This window comes from Harmonia axyridis, chromosome 6 (genome assembly GCF_914767665.1).
Source record: "Harmonia axyridis chromosome 6, icHarAxyr1.1, whole genome shotgun sequence".
Classification (NCBI taxonomy): domain Eukaryota; kingdom Metazoa; phylum Arthropoda; class Insecta; order Coleoptera; family Coccinellidae; genus Harmonia; species Harmonia axyridis.
In genome coordinates, this window is record NC_059506.1 from 24247236 (window position 1) to 24262242 (window position 15007).

The window sequence follows — 15007 nt, forward strand, 5'->3', positions numbered from 1 at the left end:
CAGATTTTGAAATTGTTATTCTCAATGAACAAGCATTATTTCATACATATCGGATATGTCCGCCACATACAATCATTTTTGAATTTTTCGTTCAATAAGTGACAAAAATTTCTTTTTTTTTTTTTTTCGTATGAGGCGCCGTTTTTATGCAAAAAAATAAAACAGTATCGTACTAGCGTACAACTTTGCTTCCGTCGTTTTTTTCCGGAATTCGTGGCTTTAATGTAAAAAACTGGTTATACATTTATGATTCAAAGTATTTTCTGCCGCTGACCACTACTTTCTCCCATCTTTCAGGCAGCGTACAATTCCCGCGTTGAAAAAACTAGTCATCTTTTGAAGCGATCCACGAATCGATCCAATTTTTTACTACTTCATAAGACTGGAAGTGTTGGTCAACCAGACCGTGTGCCATTGATTGAAACAAGTGTTAGTCCGAGGGACCAACGTCTGGAGAATACAACGTTTCCAAGTATGTCTTGACCACTTTTGCAACATCGGTAGACTTGGAAGCTTTATTCTACCAATATACTGGCAAACTGCACAATCATATTTCATATTTATATTGGAAAAACACTATGTTTGTAATGTTAATCTATTTTTAGATATTACTGCCAATTCAAAACTGAAAACCTCCCAAATCAATGACAAATGTTTTCAGATTTTTAATCATGAAAACTAAATACTAAACATTTCTGTAAAATTCCAATTATTTTTTTATGGATTTACCTTTAGATTGTTACCTTTAAACATTATTCGCATACCTTTCTTTTGTTCTCATTCAAAGAGAAAAAATTTAGTTCCAATAACACCTGTCATTTGTAAATAGTTCGAATGCAACCATAGCAGCATTTCGACTACGATTCAAAGTGAACTAAGTGTGAAACCATTGTCAAATAATACAATAATTATAATATTCAAGTACTGATCTGATAATAATGTTCATGAAACCCAAAGAATGACAATTGTAGACATCGATTAAAATTGACCGTTGTCCCAATGGTTTCCAGAATTGTTCTCTGAAAAAAATAGCTATGAGTAGATCAACAGTATGTTTTGTTCATGTCACGTGCCAAAAAGGTATTTATTTGAGTGGTGGTTTGGTTAACTGATGGTTGAATAGACACATAGCCTCATGTCCTTTCCATAGATATATTATTGCAAATATATCAATAATTGATCCAAAAACCATAAAACTTATATATTTATTAATAGGTTATATCATTTTGGCATTCATTCTATAATGTCACGTGAAATAACAGAAGAAAATGCTCAGGGCGTTTTTGTTCCACTGTCAAATCAAACTGAAAATTTGAATCAAGTGAGGAGCTCATTCGAAGATATGAAGATTTCTAGCCATGATAATCCAACAGATGAAAAAATGCTCCACCCTAGGGCAATTATAAAATCTGATAATTCAAGCAAGGATGGCTTAGACCATTTAAATTCTAAGGTTGACATTCCTATAAAAAATGAAAATTCAACTCAAGGAAACAATGATGGATGTTTGGCTGAATCTTTAATTGAAAAGGTGAGATACTTGGATATTTCACAAGACAAGGCTGTGAATGTAAAATCTACTATTGATCAAGGCACTTCGACACAGGGACAAATGTCAGAATCATTAAGAAATTTTAAGAAATATTCTGAGTTATCAGATAGCTCTGACAATGAAGATTATGGAAGTATTGAACTGAAAGGCTTATCACTCGGAGACAAAGAATTTGATGATGACGAATATGTAGAATCTGAAGAAAGTAACAGTGAGTCTGATTATGATTCTGAAGAAGGGCAAGAGTGAGTACAGAGTTTCTTATACAAATATAAATTGTGTAAATTTCTCAAATTTATAGACTTCAAACAAAGGAAGATTTAGAAAATATCAATATTAAGAGGAGGAAAGTTCAGGAAGAAGGAACATGGTTGTCAACATTGGGGGATAATAAACTATCTGAATTACCACGTCTTTCTGATCTGGAGTTGAACAATAAAGAAGAATTTACACATATGGGAAATCTTGAATGTGTAATTGACAAAATAGGTAAAACTGGATTTTTCTTTTTACATAGTTAATACAAATTTTTTTATTTTATATTTTTCCCTGCTGAATATTTTATTTATTTTCAGTTACAATTGCCGGTCTCTCAGGAATGCCAGCTTATGATCTCGATACATTGTTATTTTTAGAAGAAGGTCAAAAAGTGTTGGGTTTTGTAATGGATGTTATGGGCCCTGTCAATGCTCCTGTATATATTATACCTGTGAATTCGGCAGAAACATTAAAAGATCTTCAACTTCAGAAGGGAACAAAAGTTTACTGTGCTCCTAACAGTAAATACACTAAATATGTCTTCCTCCAAGAATTAATGAAGTAAGTAATTCCTCAGATCAATCTTGAAAATATTTTTGAAATGATTTGAATGTTCTTTAGGTAATATGTCCATTCGAATTAGGTAGAAGTTTAGAAGTTGACGTTTAATTTCTTTCAGACTGAGGTACGGTAAATAATTCATTAATTGAATGTATTCTACACTGCTCCAAGAAATTAACGCACTATAGTCAACAATAATAAGTATATTCAACCTCTACAAATTTGTTGAAATGAATATAATTTCAGAAGCTCTCCAACTGAATAATAGATTTCAGATAGTATAAACTCCTCGGCTTCAATTCAAATGCTGTTGTATTAAAGTTCTTAATTTCTTCTAGGGAGTAATTGTACAGGTTTAGGATCAAAAGCCTGCACTCGGTAGGGTCGTTCTTATGATACGGTAAAGCCAGTTTATACCTAGTATTGAAATAGTCATATGTGTTGTAAGTGAGAATAAAGAAATTTTTGTGGACGTAATTCATACATTCCAAAATTAATAATGGAGAAATAGTATTGTGGTATTCGTAGCGTGTGATTGCAACTCTATGGCTGTCGGTCGTTTTTGGGTAACAGAGTACTCTGACTGCGTTATTTTAATGTTTGTACTGTTTGTAGCATGTGGTAATGTTCTCCTACAAAATGGAAATTTGAATAATAACCAACGAGAGTTGCATTTAATGTGTTATATTCTAACCATCACCTGTATTTAATATATGGTGTTGAATTCCTTCAAGATGAATTTTTCAGGTCTGCTTATAATCCTAGCAACTTTAAGCTATTATCCTCAAAACTATCACTGTGTTCTTTTCTGGTGGATTTTTGAGTAGTTATTAATATGTTGTATAAGTGGTTAATATAATTGAACTTTATCAATATGATATTCCTGAAGAAATGCCAATTGTTCCATATATTAGTCCAAAGCAAGATAATTACTGTTCTCATACTGCAAGGATATAATAACTCTTTTAAAAGTTGGGTTTGTTACTATCACTTAGCCAGCTTTAGCACAAATCTTGATGCCATAGGACCTGCTCAGAAGAGGGTTTGTGGCAATGATCTAATAATGAGTATATAATGCAAAGAGAGAGAGACATCGACTCAACTAACAAATTTAAATCGATTATTTCGACACTGTTTGGTAGTACGAAGTTATGTATAAATAATTGATACATATTTTTGTCTGCATGATGGCTTCTTCAGTTTGAAAATCGTTTTTTTGGAAATTCATTTCGAAATGTGTCCTTTTTCCATAAATTGTAATTGTTTTTGTGATGATTTTGATGAACTCAAAATATGTCACTAGCGCATTTTAGCACTCACCAATTTCGATTATTTTTGGGAATGTGACGTTTTTCTACATAAATGGGATTCGTCCACACTCAGCGGATAACTCAAAACTGAGTCGTTGTTCCACTTCTGCGCGTAGCGATCTTGTTATACGAGAAAAGTGACATATGCACCATCTATTGGTTAATTTTTGAAGTTGCCAGCGATAAATGAAACTATTTTGGAATCACTTCATGGCAGAATCCAGAAATTCAAGATTTTTTAATATTGAATCAATCTAAACTTTACATTACGATCATGTGATTTGGCTTTACATATCATTGGTTGAAATTCATTTTAAACATTTTCATCCTTAATCATTTTCTCTCTAATATAGGAGTCAATGCTACGCACTGCACGACTGCTCAAAAGGGCACCTATGTATCATAAGATCATTGGTTTGTGATGTGTATTATAAGGTATTCCAATGACCTGTCAAAACAAATTCAATATGGCGGCTGGGGGTAAACAATGTTTTCTTGTCATATTGTTCTGTTATAAGTTGATCTAAAAGTTGTGAGATTTTTGTTTTCGTGACTGCATCAAATGATTTCTATATTGTTAAGTGCTTATTAGTGGTATTCTCACGAAAAAATGCCTGTTACTGTGTAAAGATAATTACAATTTACATGACAATTATCTACTCCGATTTTTTATTGTAAATTATTAATTATTTTACATCATCCCTGTTGGAACGACTTCCACAATCAACTACAAGGCATGTAACAGTAACATTACAAGGCATGTAATAGTGACTGTTACATGCCTTGTAGTTGATTGTGGAAGTCGTTCCAACAGGGATGATGTAAAATAATTGATAATTTACAATAAAAAATCGGTGTAAATAGTTGTCATGTAAATTGTAATCATCTTTACACATACCAGACTAACAGTCAAAATCAAAGTAACAATGCTTGTAGTATATAATTAAATTTTTTACAATATATGTTTGAAATAAACATGAAACTTTTGGTTTCTTACATTTTGAAATTTGAAATAACATAAAAATGAGAGGTTAACAGATTGAAATGGTATTTTCATAAGGGTATTTATTAGGGTATCAGAAAATAATTTTCTGTACAGGGTGTTTCAAATAGATCTGACCAACTCTCTGGGGCTTATAGAAAAATAATGTTTTTTTGGCTTAGTAGAGAGATTCTAATAATTGTTTATGGAGTTCAAATAAACAAGTAAGATTTGAATATTTCATTATACTAGATTCAAATTTCATGTTATTATTTATAATTTGCCTCATATATGATATTAGGTGAGACGTGGTTATTTGAATATTTTTGTATTTTCATGAATACAGGGTGAAAGATAATGAAGAGACAACAACAAAATTAGCAATTAATTAACATTTAACGTTTAAATGATTCATTCACAACGAACCAAATACTTTCTTATGACACTTCAAAAAGCTATTTGCCCACATACGCCATATTGGGTCATGTGATTTGGAATGCCTTATTGAAATTGAGGTTAACTATTAATGTGTTGAACAAGTTTGGATCCATAGGTCATAGGAGGCAGGGGTGGAAATATGCCTTATTGACTTACTAAAAACGTTGAATTTTTTTTTTGTGAAATGGTGAATTGTTGTTTTTAAGTTCCTTTCATCTTTTAAATAAAAATGTTTGTGCTGTAATGAAAGGAAATAGTTTTTTCAATCATTAATTTTTTCTTCATTAATGATCTATTAAGAAATTAATAGTATTTCACAAAAATTAAATATTTCAAATTATTCAAGTGGTGCGTTAATTTCTTGAAGCGGAGTATATTACAATTATCTCTAAATTGTAAGTTGTCCTGTCGTCGTTTCTTGGTTTGTTGAATACTTTTTGATTTCTTTATGATTCTCTGGATGAGATTTATTTCTGTGGTGTGAACATGAATTATAAAAGGATTATTCTATTATTTTGTTATAAATTACTAATAATAATGAGTGAAATTCTTTGAATAAGTAGTCTTTATAGGATACGAGGATCTGGGGCATCTTGGACTGGTGAAACCGACATGGCTTCAGAATCTCAGGTGTTGTCTGATGATGAACAGGAACATGCCAGTAAAGATACTACAAAAGAAGCTAAACGTAAATGTAGTCAAGAGCGTCATAAGAAATTTGTGAGAGATATGAACCGCGCAAATGAAAGAGATACCCGTTTACATAGGATGGCAGATGTACATCGTTTACATTTGGAGAGAGTGGCCGGAGCTCAGACTGTCAACCGACAACAAACACGTGATTCAAGGACGCGAAACCAATGCACAGGCAGTAATTTCCAAAACTCAGAGGGTAGGCGGAGTCGACCTATCTTCAGAAACCACTTGCAAGGTTCAATGCTTGCGGAACTGCAGAGATGGAGTATGTTGGATACTCCAGCTCCTTCCACGCGAAGCCTCAATACTGTACCTGTGATGCACCCTTTTGACCCATCAATACCACCGCCAAACTACACGAGTCCCAGATTTTACCTTCCATCAGAAGAAAATATGTTCTCATCATTTGTTGGTTTTGTCCATCCTCAAAATTTCAATTCTAGAAATGTTGATTTTGAAAGAAGTATCAATAGGCCTAATGTTAGGCAGAACAATATGCCTGGACCTTCCAATGAAGAATGCTTAAATTAATTCACCTGTAGATCCAAGTTGATTCAGTCTGTTTCAATATTTTACTCAGAAAAATATATTTTTCTTTGGTGTTCTTAAATATTTTGTTTGTGTTACTCATTGATCGAGTATTGATTTATTTCAGGGGTTTTTTTAGGTTCTATAATTTCAGACAGTATTTAGTCAAAAAAATTTTTACATTGGGAATGTATGATGATAAATAAATCGGAGTTTGATGTTGAAATTCTTGCATTTTTATATTAATGAGATGCCTCATTTCATGTATTTTCTTGTTAAACAAAGAAAGAAAATCGGTAAGTCCATGTACATTTTCTGAAAGTGTATATATTAACTGTATATAGTATCAATTTAATTCGTTTTAATGAAATGAGGTATATCATAATCTAGTCTTATACTATTTAGTCTCACGACAACATTATTTTATTATGAGATATAGTATTCTACGTTTTAACGGTGTGTACTTCCACACATGAATGGTTTATGTGGTGGCCCAATTCAGAAAACTTGATATGAATATTTTAGATATAATGCTGTAAATAAAATGGAGGCTTGAACAGGTTGTCTTGTATACAGATTAATATAAAATGTATACTCAATTGAGATTCAATGTATTTATCTTTGAAGAGTTCCTAGTAATTTTTTGAAATTGTTATCTATTTTCAATTTCAATAAACTGTGAGAAAAAAGAAATTATTGGACACATTAATGTATTTCATTTTCAAATAAACCAATTTTAATTTTCCAGTTCACAATAATGAAGGAAAACCTTTTATACTCTATTTGATTCAAGAGGAAATTTCATGACATGATAGACATTCATTTCAATAGTTTATGTGATAAAAAATTAATTTATAACGTTTTTTCCAAATGAGTAGTTTCTCCATCATTAGTTAGAGATCTGCTATAAGAAAACGCCGAGAGATGTCAATATTACTTCACTAAACACCTTGTTCAACTTTGGCCCATTCTCTTGGATCTTAAATATTGGCTGCACAATTGCATTTGGATCACTCATTTTATCAAGATGTAGTTATTATGAAATATTCACTATCTTTTAATATTCGCAGTCTTATAACTATTTTGTTTCAAAACTTAGACGTTTGATGGATATATTTTTAGGGAGAGTAAAATGTATTTGAAGACTTCTGTATGGATATTTTTGAAATTTCCAGAATGAAATGTGAACAGAAAGCACTTATTTTCAGTAATCTAGAAATAGAATATTAAGATGTATAAATATTCAATTGATATAAATTAACATTGTGATATAGAAGTGAAATTTTATCTATGATAGAATTGTTGATTTTTTAGAGGTCAATGAATAAATCTTTACAAGAGAAAAAGTCCTCTGTTTGTTTCCATTGATGATTACATCAAAATTTTATAATATGCTATTTTCAAACTTTCTACATTGTAGTTGTTCATCGGAATAAAAAGCAGTTAAACACAGAATTCTTATTACTCAAACTCCCTACCATATAGTCTAGATTCGAGATCAAACAATATACTTTTGACAGACAAGTGTTAGTACTAGTAGTAGTATTCTTCATGGATTTTTTATTTACCTACATATTTAACAAGACAGGTTGGTATAATTGAACTATTACAAGTTACTTTCTGGCGCAAAAAAATGTGGTCTCCGATTTATATATTTTTTCCGGCTTCAATAATACGAGTGCTGTGTTTCGTTGTTTAGACATATCTGTGTCCAGCTTGCAAAAGTGAACTAACTGAAACCACTTATGACCAAACTTTTAATACCTTATTCCATCAACATCAGACAGGCATTAGGTAGAATTCTACCTACTTGTTTGATGTTGATGGAATTCGGTAGGGGTATTGAAATTTTGGTCATGAGTGGTTTTGATTATTTTGGTGAAATAACTATTGAATAGAATAATGGAAAACTTCCTATAAAATTATAGTGGTCATTCATTTTCTTGGGAGTATTTGTAGGTGGTCAACAACCAATAAACCTTTCAAATATTTTCCGCTTCATGTTATTTCAAGCCTTAAGAGGGATTACCACCACGTGACTTTTTCCATATCTGTCAAAGTTTAGGACATGTTCAGCTCCGCCAGCCTCTCCCAGCTGTCGTGCGGTCACCGTGACCGAAGGCGATTGTCGTATGTTCCCAGTATCCATCCCTTCTAAAGGTATCCCTGCACCTCCTCAACATGATTGGTATCACAGTATATAGACTTGCCAGAATCAGTAGTTTAATCCTTTGTTTCAAAGGACCAAATTTCCAACCAATTAGAAGCAACACATTACACATTTATTTTGCTCAAGCGCAGAAAATGTAAACAACAGTCTTGCGTCCAGGTGTGGATTAAGGATTACCACCATTTTAATTTTTGTTGTGTTAATGGAGTGTGGAGTTGCTGATTCAGTTTGAGAATTTTGTTTTATAGTTATAGGTATAAAGGCACTATAAAAACCTTATTATTATGTTTATTATTCAAGCTGTCTAGAAAACACTGTCAACATGTTAATACTTTCACCGCAAAATTTCGGTTAGGACGGCGTTTGTAATAGTTTTCGGTTTCGTATAAACATTTGATTTTCGACGATGTCTGATCATTTTGAAAACGATGAAAACAATTGAAAAAGTCAGTGCAGTGGATCCTGAATGTGAAAGAAAGTGTCTACAGTGGTTTGAAGAAGACAAATCTGATTTTTCTGAACAAAGTGATTTTAGTGAACATGACTTCGAAGTCAGTGATCATGATATTGGGAAATGAAGAACTTGAGAATCAAGGCACTAACCAAGGGGTTAACGGTGTAGTGATTCTACATGCCCGAAGAAATGGCGTTACAGGCTTCGCGTAGCACTTTAGCGAGGTTTATAAGACTCAACGCAGAGTCACCCCTCCACGATGGAGAGGGAAGGTTCATTAGGCAGAGATCACTGGGTTGCCTTACTGAAGATTCTACCAGTGATCTCATGATGAAACAGCGCAATCCCCCCAGAAACTCTAGAACGGAAATTCAGTTATGAGTGATGAGTATGAGTCATAAGAAGAAATTAATTTAATTGCTGCAAAAATTACCTTGGTAGGAATCAATTCAAAATAGTTTTCGCAACTTTTCCTTTCTCTCCCAAGAACCCCGAAGGAAAACATAATATGTAACAGCTTGGTTTACGTCCGTCTGCAAGTTCAGAAAATTCAGCAAATCCTCTTGAGGTTTAGAGCTTGTTATTTACTGATGACATTTCGGGTATTATATTTTGAATATAATAATAATAATAATTTGATTTAACGGCAAAGACATTAGCAGGGAAAGGAAATGTATTAAGGGTGGCAACGTGGAATATTCAATCTTGGAACAGAAAAGATCAGGAAGTGTTGATAGAACTTGACGAGCATAAGATAGATATATGCGCGATTAGTGAGACAAAGAAAAAGGGCGCTGGAACCATCAAGGTGGGAAACTACGTGCTGGTTTATAGGGGAGTGGATAAATCAAGGAGAGCGCATGCAGGAGTGGGTATACTGATCAATAGGAGGCTCAGCGATCATAGATATATCTGATGTGGAATACATTAACGAGAGGATAATTATGGTTACTCTGACAACGGTGACCTCAAAAATCAGGATAATTTCCGTATACGCGCCCGACACTAATAAAGCGAAGGAGGTAAGAGAGAAGTTCTACGAGGAATTACAGAAAGTGTTAGATGGGGTATCCCCAGAAGAAAAGATACTACTGATGGGCGATTGGAATGCTCGGGTTGGCGATAATCCTATTGCGGTGGTAAAGCAGCGGTTTAATGAGACAACACTCAACGAGAGTGGAGAAGATTTAATAGAGTTGTGTTGTTTGAACCAGCTCAGGTTAAATAACACCTTTTTCGATCATCGGCTGCAGCATAAGATCACGTGGAGTAACACCAGAGGGCAAACATCCATGATTGACTTTATTCTAACCAATAGAGAGATTCACCCAAAACAAATTTTGGACGTTAGAACCCTTTCATCTGCCAATATTGGTTCCGATCATGGGCTGGTACTGTGCAGGTTGAATCTGGATCTTGCACGCAAAAGGACGTTTCATAAAAAATCTGAGAAATTGTGTATTGAAAATATTGACGATCCAACAACCAAACATCTATATGCGTCAAGACTATCGCAGAGACTTCAGGCGGGCAAATATGACAGCCAGGAAGTAGATGACGAATGGAGAGAGCTCAAGAACGCCATGCTCATAACAGCAGAGGAGGTGCTAGGAAGGAGAACTGCCAGCACTATCGGCAAAAGAAACAGAACTCCCTGGTTTGATGAGAGAGTAAGAAAATTGGCACAGGAAAAGAAACAGGCATTTTTACAATATAAGAGGAACCCAACATCACAAGAATATGCAGCCTACAAAACAGTCCGTAACAGTAACAATCAGTCAATAAGAAAGATCAGAGAAGATTACTGGGAAAAGTATGTTAAAGACATGGAACACGACCTATATGGAGTCCAAAGAAATATCTGGAGAACGTTGCGAAATCAAAAAAAGGAAATAACAGAATACGTTCAGATACCATCAATAAAAAGTAGAAAATGGCATGAATACTTTAGTGAACTATACAGCCTGCAGGAGGAAAACTTGGGAAAGGCAGAACGAAAATGGCTCAATAGAAACACTGCAAAGCTGTCTTTAGATGCAGTGGGAGATTCCATAAGAAAACTGAAGACACGAAAATCTCCCGGGCCCGATGGAGTATATAATGAGTTTTTCAAACACGGTGGCGAATCCATGGTAGTGCGCATACACGAGTTGTTTTCCCATGTGCTGGACACGAAGAAAATTCCAAAAGAGTGGAAAAACAGCTACACCATTCCAGTACACAAAAAGGGAGATAAGAAAACGCCAGACAACTATCGAGGAATTTCTCTGCTCAATACTGTTCTTAAGCTTTTCACATCTGCAATAAGGAGTATAATGGAGGAGCTAATACCAATCTCGGAGGAACAGCAGGGGTTCAGAAAAAATCGGAGCACAACTGATGCTATCTTTATTGTCCGACAACTGGTGGAGAAATCCATTGAATTCGACTGTCCCCTATATATGTGCTTCGTCGATTTCACTAAGGCTTTTGACCGGGTACAAAGAAACGATGTGCTAAAAGTATTGGACGAACACCATGTCCCACACAATCTGATCGAGCTGATCTACGATATGTATTCGGATACATCAATTGAAATAAAAACAGCAGATGGTTTCACAGAGCCTATCACCGCGAATATGGGTATTCGACAGGGAGATTCGCTGAGCCCCTTCCTGTTTGGTCTGATAATGGACCGCATGATATACGCTCTGAGAGGGAAGAAGGGATTCAGCATAGGGAGCCACAATATAAACATCGTCTGCTATGCTGATGATACGCTTCTTTTGGCGGGTTGTGAGGATGACCTCCAGAGGCTGCTACATCTGTTCAATATTGCCAGCAAACAACACAACATGAAGATATCCAGTGACAAAACTAAATGCATGGTGATAAGTAAGGAACCTGTTCGATGTAAATTAGAACTAGAGGGTGTCGTCATTCAGCAGACAATGAGCTTCAAATATCTCGGAGTTGAAATCACCAGTCACAGAGATCTCTATTCGGAAGTCCAACAGCAGGCCACTAAGGCGGCACAGATAACTGGATATCTGAACACAATGGTGTGGCAGAACAAGTACATGCTCCAGGAAACAAAGGTGAGGCTTTACAAAGCAATGGTGCGCCCAATTATGACCTACGCCGTAGAAACCCGTGCGGAAACAGAGAGAACCAAACAAAAGCTCAGAACGATGGAAATGAGGATCCTGAGTTGAATTTCAGGGGTGACATTGAGGGATAGACAGACCAACAAGTCAATAAGACAGAGAACTGGTGTACAGGATGTTGTCAAGTGGAGTAGACAGAGAAGAAGGGATTGGAGAGACCACGTTGATAGGATGGAGTCAGATAGAATAGCATACATCTGCAAGAATGAACAACCCAGAGGAAGGAGAAAGCCGGGTAGACCACCGAAAAGATGGGCTCGAAGCTGGTTTTCCTCATCTGCAGAATAGACCAAGTTTGAATAAATGAATAAATAGAATAGACCAAGGCCAAGCAAACAGGGAACTCCCTAGCTAAAGGAAGAAGAAGAAGAAGAAGATATTTTGAAGTGAACAAATTTGAGAATTGAGAGTGAAAGAGTAGAATTTTCACGGTATTCTTGGTCTTATTGGAAATCTATCGATTCCCTCTGAAATATTCGAGTTAAGTTAAATTTCGAACCAACATGCTAAAAACAGAAGAACTCGGTGTAAAAACTTGGAATGAAGACACACCCCTCAGGGATCTGTAGAAAGGCTTTGCTAACGGAAGAATGGAAAACGGCCTGAATGCCCATAAATATCGGCATTTCAGAGCGAATAATTCAATTGAGTTCAGTCTAGTCTACAACTACAATATATGTGCAACACTTGCACCGACAACGAAAAGAGTAAAGATTTTCACATATGTTCCCGAGACCGGCGAAAAAGTACATGCGATCGAGCCGCAACGACTCAAGTGTCTAGCGACCCTTAAAAACGATTAGATCTTAATATAATCTTTTTCACACATTTTTAGTGGGTTGGAAATAAGTTGAATAAGTGTTTTTATCCCGTTATTTTATTTCCCTAATTTGTCCTTGGCCGTTAACTACTTCAGTCTCACTATAAGGACCACAACCCACAGTCTGAATTGAAATATTTAGATTTGATTGAATTACAGGCATTCAAAGATCTACTATTTTACGCAGCTGCTTTTATTCTAATCCTGAAAAACTTGAGCCAATTTTCGGTACTAATGACTAAACTCGTAGAGAAATATTTCGTTGTGTCATAAATAAAAATAGATTGACTTTCTTACTAATATGCTTGCGATTTGACAATCCAAAAGACAGAAAAGAGAGACGAAAGGATGATTTTGTTTGTGCCGTTTCAGAAATTTTCAATCAATTTATAGTCAATTCTCAGACAGTATACCTATATACCATGAGAGCCAACTGTTGTATAGATCAAATACTTGTGTATTTCAGGGGCAGTTACACGACTTTGAAACCATGTCAATATGTCTTATAGAATATGTTCATAACAGGCACAAGAAATAATTTTTTCTTCAATGGTTACCTATACAAATGGAATTGGTCTCATCTCATCAGTTAAAAAACTTATAGTAAGCCTAAACAAGCGTTTTTGAAGATTAACACAGCCAGCAGAAACACAACCGCTGACAACTTGTTTTCTTCAATTGAAATGATAAAAGAACTTCGAAATGAAGGCCATAGATGTAGGCATAATGGGGAAAAATAAAAAAGAAATAGGTATCCCCAGAATTTTTAACCAAACAGAGAAGTTGGCTCAGCGCGATATGGTTTTACCAACTATATGACCTTGCTATCTTATATGCCGAAAAAAACAAAACAGTTGTTTTGTCATTAATTTGCAGACACTAATAAACCTGAAATTATAGGATTATACAAGTCTTCGAAGGTAGGCGTCTATACACTCTACGAGAAATATGCTAAACACTCTACAAGTCGACGTACACAAAGCTGACTAATGGTCATTTTCATCAGACTCGTCGATATTAGTTATGCGAATGCGTATTTACTTCAAGAGTCCTATACGGACAACCCAGTACTGGAAAAAGCTTCTTTGAATTGATCACTGATCAGTTAGTAGGACCAGAACTCGAGAGAAGATTGCAAAGTTTTCATATACCTCATCCAGCAGAAGGACAATATTTGAAGCGTACTTGGCATTTCTGAAAATCCATTCCTACACCGAGAGGAGAAACTAGAGAAATGTTAAATATATGCTTCAAGAATCCTAAGAAATACTCTATATACTCTGTCATGAAGCTATACAGGGTGATTCACCGGGATGGCCTATCAGATGTTTATGGAAAATTAATCATAATTTTGAGCTGAAAATTTGCATATCAGGATTTGAGACATTGATCTTTCCCTTCAAATATTTTCAGACCTCTACAACTCCCGGTTATACAGACTACTACTTCCTTAATTAAAATGACACACCCAGTATATTATTGCATCATTAGATAGCTTTTTTGACGACAATTTCGGCAATATGCCATACCTTGGGTAAAAACTCAACGGTTCATGAGTTAATGGGATTCTTATGAAAAAATTGGTGGTGATAAGGACTCACATATTTTTGAATATTTCGGCAGAAAAAGCTTTTTGCGCCAAATTTTTCTTTTCGATTCTGCAAATACGTAGTATTATAAGGCTGTTTGCGGTTTGAACCAAAAATGTACCGGGTGATTATAGGAAGATCATGAACTTGGACAACTCAAATTCATCAAAACGCAAGATTTTCAAATTAGAACCTATATTTTTTATTATTTCTGTCGATTCTACGTACAAAAATAGTGTGGGGTACTTAAGCAAACTCTATATACCTATAATGAATCAGGCTAGAAATAAGAAACCGAAAAACCAATAATAAGCTCGTTCTCAGGATTATTAAAGAAGGCGAAATGAATCGTTCAAATCTGATGAAAGAAAACATGCCTTTACGTTACGTCCACGGGATTGTCCAGAAAAAAACTTTCTCTCTGACATAGGTACAGACAAGGTCTTCGTCTAAATCTTGCGAAATATCTGGATTTGTGCGATCCTGGAACATTTGAAGGTCAT

At 34.9% G+C, this 15007-nt stretch overlaps 1 protein-coding gene across 1 annotated transcript; it reads left to right on the forward strand.

Moving 5' to 3' along the window:
• Positions 1 to 991: 991 nt before the first annotated feature.
• On the forward strand, positions 992 to 7353 carry LOC123682090 (H/ACA ribonucleoprotein complex non-core subunit NAF1-like). Its single transcript, XM_045620487.1, has 4 exons — positions 992 to 1797; positions 1854 to 2041; positions 2128 to 2371; positions 5674 to 7353. The coding sequence occupies exons 1-4, from the start codon at positions 1244 to 1246 to the stop codon at positions 6326 to 6328; spliced, it is 1641 nt and encodes a 546-aa protein (XP_045476443.1). The 5' UTR covers positions 992 to 1243; the 3' UTR covers positions 6329 to 7353.
• The last annotated feature ends 7654 nt before the right edge of the window (positions 7354 to 15007 follow it).